Source organism: Anabrus simplex, chromosome 3 (genome assembly GCF_040414725.1).
Source record: "Anabrus simplex isolate iqAnaSimp1 chromosome 3, ASM4041472v1, whole genome shotgun sequence".
In the NCBI taxonomy this organism is placed as follows: domain Eukaryota; kingdom Metazoa; phylum Arthropoda; class Insecta; order Orthoptera; family Tettigoniidae; genus Anabrus; species Anabrus simplex.
In genome coordinates this window covers 409731368-409753628 of record NC_090267.1, presented here as the reverse complement: position 1 = coordinate 409753628, position 22261 = coordinate 409731368, and the positions used below count along the sequence as shown (strand labels likewise).

Below are 22261 nucleotides of genomic sequence, written 5' to 3'. Positions count from 1 at the left end.
TCCTACTTGATTTCCAGTTCCCTGTTGCCTTAACACCGCTCCCAAGTCCACCTTGTTTCCCTGAATGTACCTCCCTATAACCCTTCTAAACAAATTTACTGACTTATATGTACCACTGCGGTTTAAGTGAAGGCCATCTGAGTGCAGATCCCTATCTCCCACCCACCCAATAGGCACCTGACAACTGGCCGAAAAACATTACAGTGAGACGCTATCTTTTTCGGAGGTCACGAAATGAAGGTGCGTGCCTTTCGGGCTCCCCACGGGGACAGCTGTTCACACTGGACTGCTAGATAGGGTCTTCTCCGACATCAAATTTGAATACTTGTATCACTATCTTGATGATGTCGTCGTATTTTCTGAGACCTTTGAATAACACCTTGATCATCTAAAGGAAGTCCGACTCGTTGGCTGAATGGTCAGCGTACTGGCCTTCGGTTCAGAGGGTCACGGGTTCGATTCTCGGCCGGTTGGGGGATTTTAGCCTTAATTGGTTAATTCCAGTGGCCCGGGGACTGGGTGTTTGTGCTGTCCCCAACATCCCTGCAACTCACACACTACACATAACACTATCCTCCACCACAATAACACGCAGTTACCTACCAATGGCAGATGCCGCCCACCCTCATCGGAGGGTCTGCCTTACAAGGGCTGCACTTGGCTAGAAATAGCCACACGAAATTATTATCTAAAGGAAGTATTCGATCGGCTTCGTAAGGCCGGATTGACTGTCAAGTTATCCAAGGTAGATTTTGCTAAACCTTCTATGTCATTCCTAGGGCATACTGTGTCGCCCGATGATGTTTCTATTGATCATTCCAGAACACAGGCCATCCGTGATATCAAACCTCCTAAGGAACGTTCGCAACTAAATTCTGAAATATGTCTATATCTATGTTTATGTATCTCCAGTATGATTCTGGGTCCTCACTTTTCAAATTCATTCATTATTGTATTCACAAATCCCACTGAGTTTCTCCTTGCAACCCATGACCTCACCCGAAATTTCAGACTTTTCTTAACAATAGTCCTAAAATTAATACTGTGGCCGGGCTGATGGTGGTGGTGGTGATTATTGTTTTAAGAGGAAGTACAACTGGGCAACCATCCTCTATATAACACTAATTAGAGAGAAAAAATGTAAGGGGTCCGACACTTCGAAAAATGAATGTATCGGCCAAAGGAAGACAAGGGCCACGAAGGGCGTGAAAATGAAAGACTCCCCAGGCCTCCATACGTAATACCGTCGGGGTCGGAAAAGAATAAGAGTTGACCAAGGGAGGTCGAATAGGATGGATGAAAGTGAGGAGACTGGCACAAGTAAGTGGAAGCAATGCCAGGACTCAGCTGAAGGCCCCGTGGTCGCTAACCCACGCCCCGAAAATTCAGAGCCACTGAGGCCCCTTTTAGTCGTCTCTTACGACAGGTAGGGGATACCGTGGGTGTTATTCTACAGCCCCCACCCACAGGGGGGGTGGCCGGGCTGAGTGGCTCAGACGGTTGAGACGCTGGCCTTCTGGCCCCAACGTGGCAGGTTCGATCCTAGTTTAGTCCGGTGGTATTTGAAGGTGCTCAAATACGTCAGCCTAGTGTCGGTAGATTTTCTGGCACGTAAAAGAACTCCTGCGGGACTAAATTCCGGTACTTCGGCGTCTCCGAAAACCGTAAAAGTACGGTAGTTAGTGGGACGTAAAGCAAATAACATAATTATAATTAATACTAAACACGCACCTGCAACTAGAGCGGGAGCCTGCTCAGAATCCATTTTTGTTTTAACAGCCTTCTCGGAAAGAAGACTGCAGAGTTTGTCCAAAACATTTGATGTGGTGTAATAGCTTTTCTTTGATTACAACATGGCGTCAAACATTGATCAAATTATTTGATCAAAATTGTTATCCAAGTTCTTTGATAGTGTAATGCCGGCCTTAGATAAAGACGATAGGACAGGATAGCATGGATTCGTGGAGACTGCATCTGACCACACCGTGTTCTATGAACTTCTGCCAGGTAAAAAGAAGACCTTTGTTTTGGAGATAAAATTGAAGATAGCAATTGTCATAGGTATAATAGGCGCTGCACAGTGTGTCGCTTATCAGTTGGCTCTTTTCACAAGTTACCTGTAAGGATCAAGTCTACCGCGTCCAACAGCACGAAGTGGGGAACAGAGAAGTCAGTGATCCCCCCCACTACCACACGGTTGGTAGCGCCACCAGGCAGTGAACACTACGCCGTAGCTGCGCCGCCTGTGCGTTCTCATTCTCTTTGCCTTTGGCGCAGCGTCAGTTAAGCGAGCCAAGTGCTGGTGCAGCAAGTTTCCGTGTCATAGTGTGTTCGTGTGTTAGTAGTTCCTGAGTACAGTGCAAGTGAAGTTCGAAATTGGTGAGTGATCTGGAACGTCATATTGTTCCCGTGTCTTCTCGATTCCTTCCTACTTACTAGTAAGTTAAGTGGCTATCCTTCATCGTTCAGGAACTCTGTGGTTAGTACTAACTACAGCAATACTCGCTTCTGGATGGAAGTATAAGTTCAAGAAGTTGATTGAAACTCTGTGAATTCCATTTAAAATTATTCTAGAATCAGTTAAAAATAAAACAAACGGTTCCAATACTTTATATCGCAAATAAAACCATATATTTCGACGTATTCCGTTTGAAACTAACTCTACTTGCATAAAAAATGTAATGAGTTTATAGGCCAGTTCGAGTGTTGATTGTAACAAATTCCGTATAGTATAGACTTTAAAACTCGCTTGGGGCTCTGTTGGAGTTCTGGAGTATTCTAATAATTTGTTTTTATTAGCTGTTTGATATCGCTCTAACACTTCGAAGGTTTCCGGCGACTCAATGATCGGAAACAGTGGGAAGGTAGCGGCTGTGGCTTCAGCCAAAGAGCACTGCTCCGGCATTTGACTTTTGTGAAAAGTGAGAGACCACTGAAACCATGTCCAGGGCTACCGGCGATGTGGGATATTTATTAAATGTATTTAAGTGAAAGATATAGCTACAGTGCGTCTTCCGATACTGTCGCAAGGGATAAAGAAACAAATAAGATACTCAAATAAAATTTATCATTCAAACAGGACCCCCCCCCCCCCCGACATTAATATTGCCCTCGATTATTGTAATGAAACCTACAATTATTGTCCGGAGACTTGGTGACAATTTCAGAGCCCACTTTGACTATTGAAGGGACGTAAAATAAAAACACAGCTCATAGGGAGATCGGATCAGTCAGTAATACAAGGTATCTGCAAAAGAAAGGATACTTGAGGACTTCAGCTATCGAATTATATGTAATGCACTTCATAATTTGTTCCCTGTTGACGTGGTTGTGAAACTGGCAAACTTAGAAAATTTGTAAAAAGTTAAATCCACTTTTCAGTTCATTTATATGAACATATTTCGATCACTTAAGCTTCTTTGGTGGGGGGGGGGGGGGGGCTTCATCAGCTGTCTGTCTTGAAACGAACAAATTGAAAAGGTGACTAAACAAATCCAATATTCACCGGGCGAGTTGGCCGTGCGCGTAGAGGCGCGCGGCTGTGAGATTGCATCCGGGAGATCGTGGGTTCGAGCCCCACTGTCGGCAGCCCTGAAGATGGTTTTCCGTGGTTTCCCATTTTCACACCAGGCAAATGCTGGGACTGTACCTTAAGGCCACGGCCGGTTCCTTCCAACTCCTAGGCCTTTCCTATCCCATCGTCGCCATAAGACCTATCTGTGTCGGTGCGACGTAAAGCAAATAGAAAAAAAAAATCCAATATTCATAACTTGAGAAAACTTCAAAATGTGGTGATTGTTGTTCTAAGAGGAAGTACATCGTAGGTAGTTAATGGTCATAATCTGAATGTAGTCTGTCAAAGGAGGTCTGATAGGAAAGATGAGCTTGGCACAATTGGAAGTAATGCTGTCCGTTACTGAAATTTCTTGCTTTTTTTAAAAAAATGGATCACAATGGTTTGAAGATAAACCAACAATAGATGTTGATGGCCATTAATAAGTATTATTAAACCATCAATATATGCATGTACATTCTCATGACTATTTCGCTGTGCACCGGCATTTTCTCCTCGTTCTGCCCTTTTGGCAGTAGGGGCAGAAAATGAAATGGCGTATGGCTTTTAGTGCCGCCAAGTGCAGGTCTTTTTGATTTGAGGCTCGTAGGTGATCTGCAATGTTATGACGAAAGAATGAAGACGACACACATACCCAGCCCCCGTGCCCGCGAAATTAACTAATGACCCGGCCTTGCCGGGAATCGAACCTAACTCTTGGTACATTTTCGAAGCTAGGGGCATGCTTGTATAATACATAAAACTGCCGGGCGGGGGGTGGCTCACACGGCGCTGGCCTTCTGACCCCTATTTGGCAGATCCTGTTCCGGCTCAGTCCGGTGGTATTTGAAGATGCTCAAATACGTCTACCTCGTGTCGGTAGATTTACTGGCACGTAAAAGAACTGCGGGAGAACATTCAGCACCTCGGCGTCTCCGAAAACCATCGAAAGTAGTTAGTGGCACGTAAAAATCATTTGTATATATACAACTACATGTGCTGGGGCCTGTGGTGGCCATTGTTGTATTAAGGACCAAACCAGCGAAATTCATTTTCATTATTCTTCTTTCATCAAATAAGAGCTTGTAGCAGTTAGAGAAAATTTATCTTGGCTTGGAGAGAAAAGGGAACTTATCTGAAAATTCTTTATGTAGGGAAATTTAATCTGTATGTTTAAACTTCTCATTCACAGATCATTTCCTACAGCGATAACTTATAAAAGTCAACAGCAATTAGTATAAAAATTGTGACGATATTTCGTAATGTTTAATTTCAGAAGTCACAGTTTCAGTTGTTGCTATTCATAAACGCATAAAATTAACACTAGAATAGGTAGCAATATTTCGATATTTTGTGCTTGCGTTTTGGTTGGTAAAGATAACTTGTGTTGCAAACTTTACATTAATAAAACAAAGCAAAATTCATTGCAAGAATCCCACATTGTTACATTAAAAATAGAGAGATTTATTTCTGTCGCTTATACGAGTTTAAAAAGTCCCTACGTGTCCAACACGAGAACGAATCCCTTATTAAAAGATATAATAGTCGTTAGATACAATAACAAAATCGCTATATTGGTAACATTTGCTGTTGTGATTGTCATTTGCTGTACTCTGGTGGTTAAAATATAAAGCGATGTGGACTTGTGCTTGTACATGTCGCACTCTAGTGGTAGTGGATGAAATCTAAGCGTTGAGTCACGTGGCCACTGGCACTCTTCCAATCCTTAACAACACACATATAAACCAAACAAACAGTCCTTTGTGCAGTGGCTTACGTGCGGAAGCAGTGGCCGTGAGATCTGGCTCACGTACTCGGACAAGCTCCGCCAGAGCGCATGCCAGTTGGCGCTCTTGTTCAGATGAAGACAAAATGAGATATGCGTGCACCTTTTTGAAATTGAAATTTCATATAAACTGTTCTTGACAGAAAAAGAATCTCATGTTCTGTATTACGTTGGTGGTGCCATCGTACACCGGCACTACCTCACGAGCCGCCCCTGCATTCAGTGTTTAAGCATAATGAACTAACCTTGCAAGAAAGCTGTCATTTCGAGACGGTTGATGAAAAGAGATATCAGAGTGCGTTTTAGATCTTGCAAGGACCTTGATTTAAGTAATATTTCTAAATTACAGGATGATGGTCATAACATTAGCCTTAGTCAGTTTTGACGTAGGAAATTGTCATGGGTCCCGTCAGGAAGTTGAGATATTTAAGAAACGAAATTTCCATTTCTGAAGGTGTACATGGCCCTGAGGTTCGCCACCAAAAATGAGTACCAAGTTAATTCCTTGGGGCAAAGGCGGCCGGGCGTACAGCTACCACTCTACCCCAGATTACCCCAGATACCGAGGTTACGCATGGTGGAAGCCTTCCACCCCTTCAAGGGCTTTCAGGGCTTGTGCAGAGATGACTTGACTTTTCGAAATTAACATGGATATGTTTTTGGACTGGAGGTATATCTGGAGTTACCGTAGACAATTTTGCGTGGACATAAAATAGACACCGTGATAAACGGGCAACCAGTGTTCATGTTATATTATTTGAGAACTATTGGAGATATCCCCACCGGCGTCAGAATTCACTCACATTTTTTTAAACGATGAATCATGTACATTTTTGTCATTTATGTACGGTGCCAATATGTAATGGACTAAAATTTGAGTTACCTACAGTAAATTCCCAGTTGTTGGCTCGTATATTATGTTCTTTTCAGCATTGACTTCTTTTGGTCGATTGTTTTCAGTTTCAAATCTAATTGTTGGGCCTATAATGAATCTATTTCTGGTGTTGCACTGCGCTCGTCTAGTGGAGCAGTTTGTTGCAACACAGGTTAGTTCCTCCTTAACTTCCCGTGATTGCCTTTTTCATTGCTGCTGTTAGTGTCCTTACTTGATGGTATCGAGCGTTTCTGAGTAATAAACCGCGGTGAAGTTACCCTTGGACGTGAGCAAGGATTTTATTATCTGCACCGGGAACCATTCAAAGACCGCCCGGGAACTGCTCCTACTGCCGCAACATGTTCATTCATTTTGACAGCCCATTCAGAGGTAGGCTGTCCTGACTTCTTGGCTATCTAATATGTGCTTCGGTGAACTCACTGTAATAATTCTATCCCTTTGCACTTTGCAGCCAATGCTTGTCAAATGTCATACTCCCTCTGACGAAGCCATAATCTTCATCACATATTCTTTTGATTTACCGGAACTCTCTACCCTGTGAGTGGAGTGAAAGTATACGTTATCTGTACCCTGCGCATGTCGTAAGAGGCTACTAAGAGAAAAACGAGCAAATAATTTGCACTTTCCCTCGTCTTCTACGCCGAAAATCATCCATGATTCTGTGCCTTTCTGTGTAGCAGGGAAAAGTACTATCTGCGCACTTTTTAGCAAAGATTTACACCCTAGTGCTGAATCGGTCGACCTCGGCAATCGTAGAGATTCGTACTGGCAACTTTTGAAATACAAACTATGAATCGCTTATGCATCGCTGTGCGACATCTGGCGTACACTTTACGTACTAGTACTGTTATTATTTACACAGCAAAGCTAAACTATAGAATTCGCTCTAGGAATAAGATTCGCATCGAGAAATGTTATATAATGGTGTGTGTGACAGTTGTTGGCTTAAGATAACAAAGGTTTAGAATATTCATATCGATCGATTATATTATCGATTCAATTCAGATTGCATTTCCATTCAGTTGGCAGTACTAACGGAACCGGAAGTGATCCCTCCTTGCTCCTCTAACCCGTACACAAATCTATCGCTAAAAAGTGCGCAGATAGTACATTTTTCTTAGTAAAAAAAGAGGGGGAGGGAATTGCTCTTGCTTTTGTCATGAATAAATCGTTTATAGAAATATAGGGAATCTTTCCTGATCGAAGAGCTACGCTTCAAGATGTCACCACCATCCACGACAAATTACGATTGACTACTTACGGAACTGAAGCAGAAAAGAGAAGACATTTGGTTAGATTTCTATGCAACAGATGCTATGACGACGCGGGGATGGATGGAAGCGAACTACGAATTAAGATATATTGTGATTAGATTGGCTGTTCATGGCTTTCACTTTAAGCTTTGCAAAACCAAAACATTTCATGAACCTGAATTCGGATGCATGTGTAAATTGTGCGATTGTGAATGTGATAGATACCACGTCTTAACATGTCCTAATAGAGGGAAATCGTTGATTAAATTCTGTTCAGAAGAACGATACCTGTGTGGCTTGGAAATGTTAAAGTTAATGTACTTACATGGCCTTTTGGCTGCAATAAAACTATTATTATAGAAATATTCAATCGACCATCTGGCAACCCGGCTTGTATTTTTACATGAATATTGATATGTTCATTAACGAATTAAAGGCGAGACTATTTCCAACCCCTCGAAGAAAGTGTCGCGAAAGTAAGGACATATAAGGCAGGAGAAATAAGACTGTCTAGATCAATACCGTCGAGGTCAGAAAAGGACGAGTTCTTGAATTGAAAATCTTTTGCTCGACATAGTGTACCTTTGCGGTACACTTAGGAAAGTTAGGGAAGAAGTTACTTTGACATTTTGTACGTAATTGACCTAGACAGTCCTGCTTTACATGGTCGTGCTCTTTTCCCGACACATTCTTCGAGGGGTCGTAAATCATCTTTCTCCTTAGATTCGTCAATGAATAGTCGGACGAAAAGATGAAAAGGGAACCTTACAAAGTGGGAACTGAGACACCAGCTGCCTCAAATACAAATGTCTCGTAAGATACGGACCCATGGGGAGAGAGATTCATATAGGCTGGCAACCCGCATATTGTGTTGGTGGGGAGGTACACATGTGGCTATAATTATATAGCTGCTGTTGTACTCTCCGGCAACTCTGCTCGATGCGAAATACCTGCACTTGAATTCTAGGCGAAGTCGAGTGTCTGACCCTGGAACCTTGTTAGTGGTCTTCTGTTCATGGAATGCGTGTGTTACCATGGAAAGCTTTTTTTTATGCTTGTTTTTATTCCCACAGCCGTGTTGCAGACACTGCTTTAGAAATAATGAATGATCGTTTTTCCAGAAGCGCACGCGCTGTTTTACGATGGATGACCTTTACGAACACTACAGGCAAATTTCCCAAGAATCGTTATATTGTTGTTAGGTTCGGTGGTAATAAATTTTGAAAAGTAAGGAGCCAAAATGTATGCCTACTTTATTTTTCTTATGGTTTGTTCCATGGCGTAAGTCCCATCTTACGTGTACATGTATTGTTATAGTGAGGAGCGGGGCTTTGTAGGCCTAACGCTTGATGCGATTATACTTGCATCATGGCCTAACGCGGATTTTCAGTTGAATGGATGGCGGGAACAAGGTTTTGGTAATAATAATGAATAATAATAGGTAATGTCCATTCATTTGCTATTTATTTTAAGGGACGTCTGAGTGCTGAAATGGTTTTGTAAGCCCCGTGACCTTGAACATTGGAGTAGAGCGGCTAGGTCTGGTAATTTTTTTTTCTTTTAATGCCCATTCGGGTGTTATCCTTTAATTATATTATACTTAGGTTCTATCTGCGCTACCCGGCCGACGTACACGATTTCTCGTAAGGAGTTCATGAATGACAAATATTGTTCTTTATTCGTAGAACGGTTTTTTGTAAAATATTGCGTGTTGATTTCTGTTATTTAAAAATTCTGTTTTGGTCTTACAGGACCTGACAGTTTGAACAGTGTAGCTGCTTTTATTAGATTTGATAGAGTAAAATTACACATACTGATTAAATTTTGGCATTGATTCTTTGACCAGCCTTTAAATCCGTATAGCCTACTTTCGTGACAAGTAAATGTAATATCATTCTTGGAAATGGTTATAAGACCCCTTATCGGGATCTGCTACGTAGCGTATGGCTAGGAACAGTGATGCATGTGGCAACGTTCTACATTCCAGAGTCAGTAATGTATCGAAGTATATACATCGCTCAATTATACCTTTCAGTGAAATTATTATTTATACTAAATTCTTAATACGTGCTGTAATTCAGTTATTTTTTTCTTATCTGCTCATATGTAGACTATTTTAAATGTTAGTCGTTAAGTATGGCAACAGCGCTCCATTGAATGGCATGCCTACGTTACAAGCTACGTAAAGTGGTTTGGCCTTCTGTTAAGACTGTTACTTAATTTTTCTGATTTCTTGGTATTTGTGGGACCTGTTCTTACGATGGCATATTGTAAGTATATTTTAAGTAATCTTAGCTTCGTCCGTCATTCTTATGTTATATGCAATAGGTTGGAAGAATTGTATTTAAGGCGTGTCTCCATCGATTATTTACCTACTTTCCGTCTGAGATTAGTTTCTTCCTGAAATTATTCGTATGTTTAACGGTCATATTGTGAATTACAGATTCGTGCAAATTTTCCTTATATTATTCTGAAACGAAGTAGTACTTGCTGACCTGGAAGTGAGGGTTCGTATCTTGATATTTCTAGGAGTAGGCTATACCTACTGTTATTACCTAATTACTATGGTTTTAAGGGTCCACACGACTTTTCGAAGACAATCCACAGTATGGTGCTTTTTTAAGGCTTGAATTCAGTTGCATAAAAATTGAGAGCCGTCAAGAGTTGGCTTTACATTCCAGCTGGTCGATATGCTATTTCTCTATGAACAGGATCATGAACATATTTTCCAAAGTTCCTTCAGTATTTCCCGAACAAATGCAGTGATATTTCGAGAAAAGTGGTAGTTTTAATGATAGATAATAATAATAATAATCAGTAGCGTAGCCGGGATCAGGTTATAGTTACAAAACTGAATGAATGACTTGGCAATATAAGGACACTGATACAAGTGAATTGCAGATCTCTTGGTTCTAAAATTGTTTCTGAATATTTGTTATTGTCAGTTTCTGTTTTATTTTATTTTTGTAAAAATTCCATGGGGTGGGGTTCTAAGCCCCAGTAACCCTTCATCCCCTGGCTACGCTCCTGATAATAATTCTTTTAAAGAAATGGTAATGGATCAAAATATTTCAAATCGTTAATTATCAGTATGTTAACTTATGCTTTTATATATGTAATTTAACATTACTGTGTGATCAGATTTCTGGGTTTGGAAATTGTTTGCATACATACTGTACCGTACTTAGTTCAGGAGGATTGTTCTGCGTTAAGACTGGCCATCCCTAACGTTGCAAGATAAATAAAACATCTTATTCTTTCTTAGCGTCGACTTAGTAAATATAACTTGTAAGTTTTTCATTCTGTCAAAACACGAAATGTAACAGTACAATATAGCATAACTGTAAAAAATGAGTTGTATGTGGAATGCCCAGTTTCATTCTGCGAGAATGCTATTTTATCAAATTACTTTTAAGCCACATGTATTATAGTACGTAAAAATTTGTTTACGTTGTGTTAACATGTCAATGATTGTGAATTGGTGATGTTGAAACAAGTGAGAAATTTGTGAATGTAGAAGTCGTTACCACTTTTGTAAATTCTAGAAATCTTTTTGTTACTTATCCTAACAAGCCTCTGCCATGCCAACTGTTGGACCAATAGATGTTCTTGTAAAACAAAACATGTCATTCTAGTTATAATTGCAAAAATTTTTTTTTTTTACAGGTGTGTTATAGTACTGAGTGTTACATTTCATGTTTTGATAGACTGAAAGACAAGTTATATGTACCTTTGTTTGTTACACAGTGCAGTTGCTCTTCCTGGAGATTATCACTACATTAAAATACAGTCCTGGTTGTGGTTACTTTGTTGGTTTTGGTCTTGGTTTCTGCGTGGTATTTGTATAGTCTGTCAACTTTTTAATAAATTTTAGTTATAAATATACATGTGTAACTGTGGTTTTGTTTTTACTGTTACAGGTAACCACCAAATTCTACTGTAACTCGCCTGATATCACGGAAGTGGTAAAATTATTCTTCAGGGCACTTCAGTTCATTACATGGCTCCAAACGAAACAAGTGTAGCTCATCCAGAAACAGTTGGCATTTCGCGAGTTAAATCCCCTAGTCCTGTAACTACGACGGAACCTCAGGCAGCTATAACAATTCCGGTGGTACGCACACCGTTGAATTTGAAATCTGAAGCAGATCGTCTAAAGACTTTTGACAGATGGCCTGTAAGGTTTTTAGCGCCCTCAAGGTTAGCAGCTGCTGGATTTTATTATCTAGGAAGAGATGACATTGTAAGATGCTTCTTCTGTGGAGTGGAAATAGGATGCTGGGAGGAAGGAGATGATCCTTTCAGAGACCATCAGAGATGGTCTCCATCGTGCCCATATATTCGTAAATTACCTGTAGGCAACATACCGTTGGATCCAAATAATCCTGCCATAGTACCAAATCGTGACATTCAGAGTTATGATACTTGTGGACCATACGGAATTCAGGTGTTCCCAAATGCTGGTGCTGAGAATGGTTAGCTGCTCAATATCATTATTATGGATTTATTGCAGATTTGTTATATAGTTAAAAACCTTAATTTATTTTAATGTGTTTTTTGTTAAAGGTGAATGTAGTCACGATGAACAGACAGTCAACTTAGAAAAGCTAGGAATCCACAGAAGTAGGGGACCAGCTTTTCCTAAATATAGTACAATGGAGGCTCGATTGAAGTCTTACGTTAACTGGCCCCTGTCTATCAAACAGCGACCTGACAAACTGAGTGAAGCTGGATTTTACTATACAGGTGAGATTTTTCAGATAGGCTGGAAGGTATAATCTCTGGGGTCATTCTCGGTTGACCCTTAGTGGTGCTAAAATACAACCTTCTTCATTTGTGCTTATTGCATATGACCAGTAAAATGTCAGTCTGTGTCATTCATCCAATCACAGTATGTACACCATGATCAGCAGGTCTAATCATAGATTCTCCTCTCCAGTAGGCCGGGTTTGAGAATTAACAAATTTGTTGAAAGCAGTTTGTCATTTTCCTCAACTCTGTTCAGGTAAACTCCCTAGGCTTTTAGTAATCCCCTACTTCATCTACAAGCAACATATTGTGCTGGAATACCTCATTCACAAACTGCTCCATTCCAAAGGTGTCCTCCGCTGAAGCTGCTAAGGACTTCACCATAACTCTGGCGAGGGGCACTTGCAAAGGTGCTTTTAGCTGGACCAGCTGGACTAAAGTTCTTTAACACGTTGAATGCCAGACCGATTTTCATAGGATTGCCGTCTAGTGCCGTGAGCTAATAACATCAAGTTACTCCCTGGTGCCAAAACGTTCACAGGCATAACCAAGCAAATGATCGCTGAAATGAGGATGTATTTGATATAGTAGGTTAAATTATGTATATTAGGTAAAATATTGCGACCTCATATGGGGTCGTATTGGTCATTACGAACTGTACACGTACACGCACCCCCATATGGGGTTGTACTTATACAGTAGTTACTGACACGAAACTCGGTAATGTTTACCTTTTCCTTTGCAGGGACGCGTTAAATGCAGTTGATTATGAGACGTGTTAGCCTGTTCATACTGGAGCCGTAAAAATGTACGATCCCCAATTTTAGGTCATGAAATGAAATGACGATCTTCCGATTTTAGGTTAAGAAATTTTCATATAGAATATAGTTATATAAGGTAATGGAAATCATGTGAATTTGGTAAATTAGGATGTAACAGAATAACATTATAAGAAGAATTGGTAGTTAAATAATACTCAACATGTATATAATTTTGTTTGTATCAATTTTAACTTGAATAAGAGAACCTAGCAGCGATTATTGTGCAACATGGGAAACCAGTGACTATATCATTGAAGACGGTCATAATCTTTGCAACAGCTGGCTTAGAAACCCGGAATACAGTGGGGATACGTATGCTGAAGACAGTAACATCAATGTGGATGAACGTGCGAGATCGCTATTTGCTCTGTACTGGGTTCAAAATCACTAACAATATACTTCGTCTACATCATCATTGTCCGACTTGTTCGATATATCGTCCAAACTATCTGCACTAAATGCCTTACTGTTCGATATACTCGTAACGACTTAGAAAAGAAGAGCAAACTCACAGCTCTGCACACTTACATAAACAATCCGTGCGCGAGATAGACAATGAATTTGTCACCCTACAAAACACTTTGACGTACCCATATGGGGTCGCGCCAAAACAGGAATTGAGGAATGGAAGGTGGACTATGCACGTACTTAGACGACCAGCAGATGGCAGGAAGAGACTTTATAGACCTTCGAAACACATACCTACTGCGCACCCAAATGGGTTCGCACAGTTCTAGAGTTAGAATGAACGTACGGCCCCATATGGGGACGTGAAGTTCAAAAACTTGACTACTCTCACGTACCCAAATGGGGTCGCTTGGCACTCAACGTGTTAAAGAGGTGTTACTCCTGTCACTTGCCTTTTGTTCTGGCCTGTAACGGGCAGATCCATCCCTCCCGTATACTGGGCTCAGGTGGGCAGATTTACATCATAATCAATAAGGGAGGGTAAACCTCCAGTAAAGGCTCTACAGTATAAATTGTTATAGCAAAAGGTAAATGATGCAAATCTTACCTGCAGGACAACGATAAGCATGAAAAATAGATTTGTATCAGTTTGTCATGTTTCAAATTGAAAACTCTTTGCTTTTTAGGTAAGGGTGACCAGACAGTGTGTTTTCATTGTGGAGGAGGGCTGAAGGACTGGGAAGAAACGGATGACCCTTGGGTAGAGCATGCCCTCTGGTTTTCAAAATGTACATACATGCTGCTTGTTAAAGGCAAGGAATTCGTGGACAAAATCTGTGGAGAGAAGGCGGCTCTTGTTGCAGCAAAGGTACAAATTTTTCTTTTTGAATCATTTTTAAAAATTAAGTTAAGGAAGTTTGTGCTATTACAAGTGAAATTAGAAGCTTTTAAAAGACTCTAATAGGGAGACAATTAAAAAGCTAGCGGCTGAATACGGAGTTAAAGTGACTGTTGGTGATTGGTGATACAATAGACACAACCTGGGAAAGTATTCTTCTGGTAAGTGCTCGGAAAACTCTTCTGATAGAAAATGCCTGATGAAGTCCAAATATGAAAAAGCGAGTGAAGCCTTGTTTTTATGGTTCAGTCGACAGAGGCAGAAGGGAAGTCCAATATCAGGACCCATGTTACAGCAAATAGTGTTGCTCTTTAGAAACAAATTGGTGGAAGGAGAGGACGATTTTAGTGAGTGTAGGCTGGTTACAGGTATCGAAAAACTGATACTGTGTTAAACTTGAAATGTGCGCGAGGGGGTGGGGGACTTTCTGGTGATTCTGAAGGTGTAAAAAAGTTCTGTAAAGAGCTTAACACCTCATAAAAAGTGAATCTTGGTGCTCATCAGTTATACAATTGTTATGAAACAGGGCTCAATTTTAAAATGTTGCCTTCTGAGACACTTGCTTCATGTGAAGAAAAGTAAAGAAAGAGTGACAGTTCTTACTACATCAAATGGATCTGGCATTCATTTTTTTCCCCACCTTTAACAAAAATAATTTGGGTGCGTAAATTATGCAGGGGTGTTAATTATGCAAGAAATGATTTTGGTATTAGTTCTTTTGTTGTAAATATTATATAGGTGTATGGTAAATTCTTTTCTTACAGGAGGCAAAAAATATCAAGGTACCTGCGGAACTCAAGGATACGATACAAATACGTGATCCTGCGGCAGCTTCAACAAGGTATGACGTACCACCTTTTATTAGGAATATTGTAGAGAATTTTTGCTGATAAGTTACTGGATAAACTCATTCCGAACTGCAGATGTATGGTCAATTATTGATGGTACGATAGTTTTACTTGTTTTTAGAAAAAGTGAATTATCGCTGCCAGGGTAGGTACCACTTTGAAACACTACTAGCTTCTTGTTTTGTTACACTTCCTAGATATTATATTCTACCATCTGTGGGGTCGTGGGGGTGCAAATTGCCCGTTTTATGGCCAGATGCCCTTCCTGGTGTCAACCCTTTGTGGGAATGTTCCTGGATGTTCTATTCTCTTCTGTAAATAAGTAGTCTAAGCTATGGGGCATGCATTTTTAGTAAATTTGTATGAATTAACTGCAGTTAATTTTGTATACAACGAACCTAAATGTAAAATATTCAGTATTCTAGTCAGGGTTACAGGTTTTCTATTGTCTCAAATAGCTGACGAAAAAAAAAAAAAAAAACCCTCACACCAACATACTTCAAAACCTCGGTGATCATTGCATATATGGGTAATGAAATCGACAGCGTAGCAGAATTCTAGCACCATAACATTCTGTAACAGAACCATGCAAAATTTGATATGCTGAATATTTACAGAAAACCTTTTGCATTTGAAGTATCATTACTTCATATATATGATGTTGTCCATTTTCTGATTATCTAATAAAAATTAAGCTCTAAGTGTAAATTCATGGTGAAGTAATGTAGATCCTGCAACAGTTATAACAGTAGAGTTCTTAAGAATAGACTTACTTCAATCAAATACAGTAGAGACAATACAAGGTACCTACGAATTTAGCCTTGTTAAAATGGGAGACAAGTCGCAAGTAGCGCTCCTAGTGGCTTGACCTGAAAATTCGTGCTAAATTCAAATATCAATGGAAATGTATATGTAGAAATGGATAAATAAATTACCTCTGGAAAGAAAGTGTTACTAAGTTGTTAACTTCAAAGTTGCTAAAGCAATTCTGGATAAATGAATGAAGAATTATTTAACAGGTTGTTATTTAAAGACTGAAAATAGACATATAATCAAGATGTGAAATGGACTGCTCTGAAAGAGCTTGATCTTTCATTTATGCATTACTTTTTTAGCTTTAGCATACCTGCCTGAACTGTCACGACTAGATTTGTCTTTTTTCTCATTTAAAAGCAATGTATCATCACATTAAGACACTTGTCAATAAAAATATTGGCACATTCCTTACACACATGATTCAGTGAATTTACATTTAAGAGCTGGACAATTAACTTTTAACTTGAAGCCTACTAACAGAAAGAAAATCTATAAATTTAGCCGCAAAAACATTAAAAATTTCCTTATAAGCAATACTTGCCATTACATTAGGGTAAAGCAAATTTGTATCATATTGTTTCAACAAAATATGTACATTTCTTAAATCACCCATATTTTCTTCAGTGCTTGATAACACATTACGGTGTTCCAAATGGGGTAACTTGGAACACAACCAGCCACACTCATATGCATATGTATTTTCCTGAATTAATTCAAACCCACAGATCACACCTACAACACCGGTATTGAAGGTTAACTGCTGCACTATACAATAAAATGTGTATTATATTTTAATCCAGTTAAAATATGGGTCGAGCAGGTCAGAAGATTATGAAGTACTATAAAAATCTTTGTCACTGGAAGAATATATATGCAAACACATTACATTTTCTTGTCACGAGGGAAACTGAAGACCGCGCATTCTTCTCTACTTCATAGTTACTGAAGCCAAGCACAGCACATACCTTTCCCCTCATGTTGAGAGCAGATATCAAAGAATGACACACGCTACTATTTAATTATGTCAACTCACTGAAGACGCATAAATAACACCAAAAATTTCACACACAAATACACCTGCTCTTATGACAGAATCAGTAGTTCTCAGGTCAATCCGCTAGAGAGTTCTAATAGCTGTCCCTCTATATCTTGCCGAGTGTTGCGTATCGTCTCTACTGTATTTGCTTCAATATCATAAAATTTCACTACAACGTGGTAATTTCAGAGGTCCCCAAAGTTTTGTTATACCAGTATTTTACTGTACTTTTCTATGCACTGTGGATTTAATAGTAACAGTTGGTACAGTTACACTGGTAAACTCTGCTGTTTTTGTTTTTATAACTTGCATTGTGTTGCACTGATACAGATAGATCTTATGGCAATGATGCGATAGAAAAAGGCTAGGAGCAGGTAGGAAGCGACTGGGGCCTTAATTAAGGCACAGCCAAGTATGGGAAACCACGGAAAACCATTTTCAGGGCTGCCGACAGTGGGTTTCAAATCTTCTATCCTCCCAATGCAGACAGACAGCTACCTAACCTAAAATGCATAGCCACTTGCTCGGTACTCTGATGTTAATTTTACAGAAACTGAACTTGGAAGGCGGCCAATCGCCTATGCGTCTAGGACCTTATCGGCTCAAGAAGCAAAGTACTCCCATTTATGAGTTAGGACTGGCTGTTCTGTTTGCCTTCCGCATCTCGGTGTTTCAATTTGATGGGCGACACATTCGGGGATCTGAGAATGTGGTCACAGAGGGGTTAAGCCGCATGTTTTCTGGTGAGGTTGATTCCATTTGACATTGAAAAATATCATTGGGAAGATCCAGTGCTGGGGACTGTGTAGATTGGTTTTTGCAACATTTAAAGACCTGAGACCTGTTCCACCGAACTTTGCAACTTTCCACTTTGCACTTTTCAGTTCAGATTTTGTTCCACCATCACTTTTCAGACTTAGCCTTGCAAAGTGAAAAGTTAGTGAATCTTTTCACTTTTCAAGCCTGTTATGTTCCTCCATTGGCACATTCAAGCCTGTTATGTTCCTCCATTGGTACAGAAATACAAAATGCAAAGTAATGAAGTGAAAGTTTTCAGAAATTCTCTTTTCAGTTGTTAATAAAAAACTATGTACACTAGTTTCTCGGCCTAGAATTTGGTTTAGTGATATAAACATGTTACAACGAGAGCTTTTGTTATCAAGTGAGGACAGTGATGAAGAATCCAACAAGAGAACATACAGACAGGATTAATTTTCATAACGTCACTTTGACAGAATTTCGCAAGTGTTTTCGTGTTACCCCATGAGACTGACTATATTCTTGAAATGATTAGTGGCACAAACTTTACCTTCTACAGTGCTAATGCTAGTTGGCCGGGTAGCGTGCACGATTCCAGGGTCCTAAGAAACACTGCCATATGTAAACGTTTTGACTCAGGTTGGAGGCCGTTCCCAGGAGCAGTTATATTAGGTGACAGTGTCTATGGACTAAAAGTGGCTAATACCCCCTCTTAATAGAAATCCTGACGATGTTGTTGAGCAACAATTTAACAAGGCACATAAATCGACACTACGTACTGTTGAGAACAGTATCGGAATTTTAAAGGAACGTTTTCCCTGCTTAAACCACTTAAGATTATGTCCAACAAAAGCGGGAAAGGTGGTCTTAGCATGCATGCATTGCATAATATTGCACGTAAGGTTGGAAGAAAAAATGAAGACGACTTACTTGCCTTAATGGATGAAAATGAAGAACCCCCCCCAATCCTGGAAATGAGGCACCCGATCTAGACGCCGTTGCTAAACTCAATTCGTTCGAGAGATATTTCGCTAACTGAACTGAACAATATCTGTTTCTATATTAATAACATTCATTTTTATTTACTGTACTATATTTCTACTGATCTACATACAATAAACATGTTACTATGAAATTTAAGTTCAAATCAATCGCTCATTACTTTCGTTGGCTATGTATTCTTGGTGTTGGCTCCACGGTCGCTTGATCTCCCATGTAGCTTTCTGGAAGATTCGACCCGTCTAAAACGGCTGAATCTTTCTTTCTGTAGGATGTCAAAGATAGCAGCATCCACCTCATCCAATTGCTCATCTTTCCCTCCTTCACTTCAACTTTTCTTGGCATTATCTGTTTTTGCCTAAAGGTAAGAATTTAATGCTTCAGACGTGATATATATATATATATAGGTAAGATGAAATCATTACATATATTCTTAAATCACCTCTACATCACAATTTTATGTAACATGCTGCATCGACATATGTGAGGTTATGATGTAGATGTTGGTATATTGGTATTATATGTGAGGTTATACAAATTGATTTAAGCGATATATTCTCAATTAATGCATTTAATGAAAACTTAAATATTTACTTACTGGTGCACGGCATTTCCATAATCCAAATAGATTATCCCTCGCGTACATCCAAGATTTTTCGGCTCCAGCTAACTGCAAAGACTGAGCTTTCTTTAGAACTTCAGTCCAAGCTGATCGTTCATCATGTGATAGGTTATTTTTGAAGTTGCCAAAAAGGATGTCCCATTTCTCCTTGACACCTAACACTGCTAGCTTCTTGTAAATTTCTTTCTTTCCCATGATCAAAACTTTAAAAACTGCTGGTACCACAATTTGTTAAATTCACCACGAAAAATAAAGTATTAAAATCATGGAGTATTATACAGTTTGTCCGTGGAATAAACATGATTGGATCACTCATACGCAAAGACTTCACTTTGCAAAGAAATTGAAAAGTAAAACTTAGATCATGGTGGAACAGAAAGACTTTGCAAGAATTGAAAAGTGCAAAGTACAGAGTTGCAAAGTGTGTTCGTGGAACAGGCCCCTGATCTGGTGGTTAATAGGATAATTTCTTGTCCCCAAAGTTGCAGGTTCCAACCTGGATGAGGTTGGTGGATTTTTGAAGACAGAAAATTTGTAGTATACAAGTCGACTGAAAAGACTTGAATTTCTAAACCTAAGGCCGTATATTATATTATTTTAAAATAGGATGACTGATTTCATTGTTGGCGAGATTATCAACGTGCATATTAATTTAATTTTCCATCAAATTCATCTCTCACAAACAATTGCAAGAGGCCAATGTCTATACCACACTGGAAACAGCAGCAGCAACTTAGCTGTGAGCTGTGCAGTGCCTATCATCAAAATGTTTCACTTGAAAATTATCCTCCTCCGTTCAAGATTTATATTGGCAACTTTAATGGAAATTTTTATGGTTTGGTTTTTCCAAGATGACATTGACCACTTGTATGATTTTTCTTAGTGAATGGCCTTAAATTCTCTAGGAACTAAAGTTTGTTTTTTTAAAAAGCCATGAAATAAGATACAAACAAGGAATTTTGCTTCAATATTTACAAAACTGTCCTTAAAGGATATATTTTTGTTGAAACAGTGAATAATTTGTTCCAGATTTGTATATTCATATGTAGTCTTTTTGTTTTTGTTTGTTTGTTTGAACAATATCTTTTACCCAGAGAGAATCTGGAAAAGGGAATGGATAATGATCTCTTAAAATAATAAGAAATTGTCAGATCATTAGTCATGGACATAATGTTTCCAATAGAAAATATGTATGATGTATTATATCCCCGTCAACTATTTCTGTTTAAATTATTGTACTTCTTTTAATTCCAGTTCGCCTATGACACCGGTGGTTCGGAGAGAAACTGCTAATGGGACAGTAGACGATGGAAGACTATGCAAAATTTGTTATGAGGAAGAACTTGGTGTTGTGTTTCTGCCATGTGGTCATATAGTGGCATGTGTGAAGTGTGCACCTTCACTGAACACTTGTGCTGTATGTCGTAAACCTTTCACTGCAACAGTCAGAGCATTTCTTTCTTAAGTAATGTTCTTGTTCTTGTTTAACCGAACACAAATCATATTTCATAAATTGTTGCACTTGTATAACTTAAGTTTAATGTCTTTGGTCCAAAATTCTTTTATAATTTGTAGGAAAGTGGTTCAACATGACTTGTTTCACGGTCCTGGGGAGGTGGGTGTATGAAAGAGATAGCAAAGTGATATTACTGGCTTCTCACCAGGACAGCCTGCAGTTCAACCTTGGCCAATACCAATAGCATTTTTGAACTGATAGTTGCATCTGTATGGTTAGGGTTCTACATTCAAATACATATTGTGGCTATTAACGTGATACCTTTCACACAAACAAAACTCTTGGGTATTCAAGATTGCAGCAAGTTGCTAAATACAGTCGAAACTGGTTAAGACATCCCTGTCTGGTGCGTTTCCCAGGTCATTATTCCGAAGTCCCAGGACATGTCGTATTAAATACATGCGAAAGAAACCTGGATAGAACATTTACGTCACTCTTTAGTAAGTTTGTAACTCCCATCACAAGAAATTTAAATTGGTGTTCCTGGCTACATTGCACCCAGGACGGGCCAGCGATAACTGGCCTGGGTAAGGATTTGATAGAGAACTTAATTTCACGGGCCCAGAGTGCGGTTGCGTGTCGGTCTACAGCTGCTGGGAATCGGTCCCAAGCCAGTCTTGAAAAGGATCCGTTGAAAAGCACGGGGAGTTTTGCACCACTCGACCTGCTGTGTGTGTGTGTGTGTGTGTGTGTGTGAGGGTTAACAGAAGCGGGTGTATCCACCCACATGCAGATGGATGCGTTTTACTTCTGTGCCGTCTGAAAGAGGCCTAAGCGACTTGTGTAACAATGTATGTAACTTAGGCCTGCTGTTCTACTATACCATATTCATCTGACATGTTGCTTAATTTTACGTTCATAAGTGAACAAGTACATAAAAGCATAGTGGTTTGCAAGACATTCAGTTAATGGAGAAGAAAGAAAGTTTATAGATGATGAAAAATGAATAGTTTATGGAGAAAGTGGATGCTGATCCACACATGAAACGTGTGCAAATCGCCCAGATGTTAAGATTTTCCTAGAACAACTTCATAATCATAAGCGACGTGTATAGTTCGCATTTCTAAGAACATTTTTCCTTGATAATTTACTGTGTTGGTGTTCTAGAAATGTATTAGCCTATTTATTTACTAATTTCATTAATTATGATTGTAAACACTTGTTTGTCTGTTTTCGTCGTAATTATTTTAAAGTTCAAACCTAACCTTAAATATAACAGCAAAATTGCTTTTAATTTTTTAGTACGATCTCTCTTTATGATTTTTTTATATTTTTTTTTTATCCCCACAAAAATGTCCTAAC

At 39.3% G+C, this 22261-nt stretch overlaps 1 protein-coding gene across 2 annotated transcripts; it reads left to right on the top strand.

Moving 5' to 3' along the window:
- The first annotated feature begins 2122 nt into the window (after positions 1-2122).
- LOC136866441 (death-associated inhibitor of apoptosis 1) lies at positions 2123-21643 on the top strand. Of its 2 annotated transcripts, none has more exons than XM_067143385.2 (6): positions 2123-2379; positions 11408-11962; positions 12054-12233; positions 14152-14333; positions 15128-15204; positions 20698-21643. In XM_067143385.2, the coding sequence occupies exons 2-6, from the start codon at positions 11488-11490 to the stop codon at positions 20906-20908; spliced, it is 1125 nt and encodes a 374-aa protein (XP_066999486.2). In that variant the 5' UTR covers positions 2123-2379; positions 11408-11487; the 3' UTR covers positions 20909-21643. The 2 variants fall into 2 exon arrangements, with proteins under 2 accessions (XP_066999486.2, XP_066999487.2); XM_067143386.2 differs by lacking the exon at positions 2123-2379 and adding an exon at positions 9694-9757.
- Positions 21644-22261: the final 618 nt, after the last annotated feature.

Bases quoted from the DNA above. Each gene is read 5' to 3' on its own strand.
- LOC136866441 (XM_067143385.2), top strand. From the start codon at position 11,488: ATGGCTCCAAACGAAACAAGTGTAGCTCATCCAGAAACAGTTGGCATT. The intron at 11,963-12,053 runs GTTAGCTGCTCA...TTTTTGTTAAAG, and splicing joins AAATGCTGGTGCTGAGAATG to GTGAATGTAGTCACGATGAA. The intron at 15,205-20,697 runs GTATGACGTACC...TTTTAATTCCAG, and splicing joins CCTGCGGCAGCTTCAACAAG to TTCGCCTATGACACCGGTGG.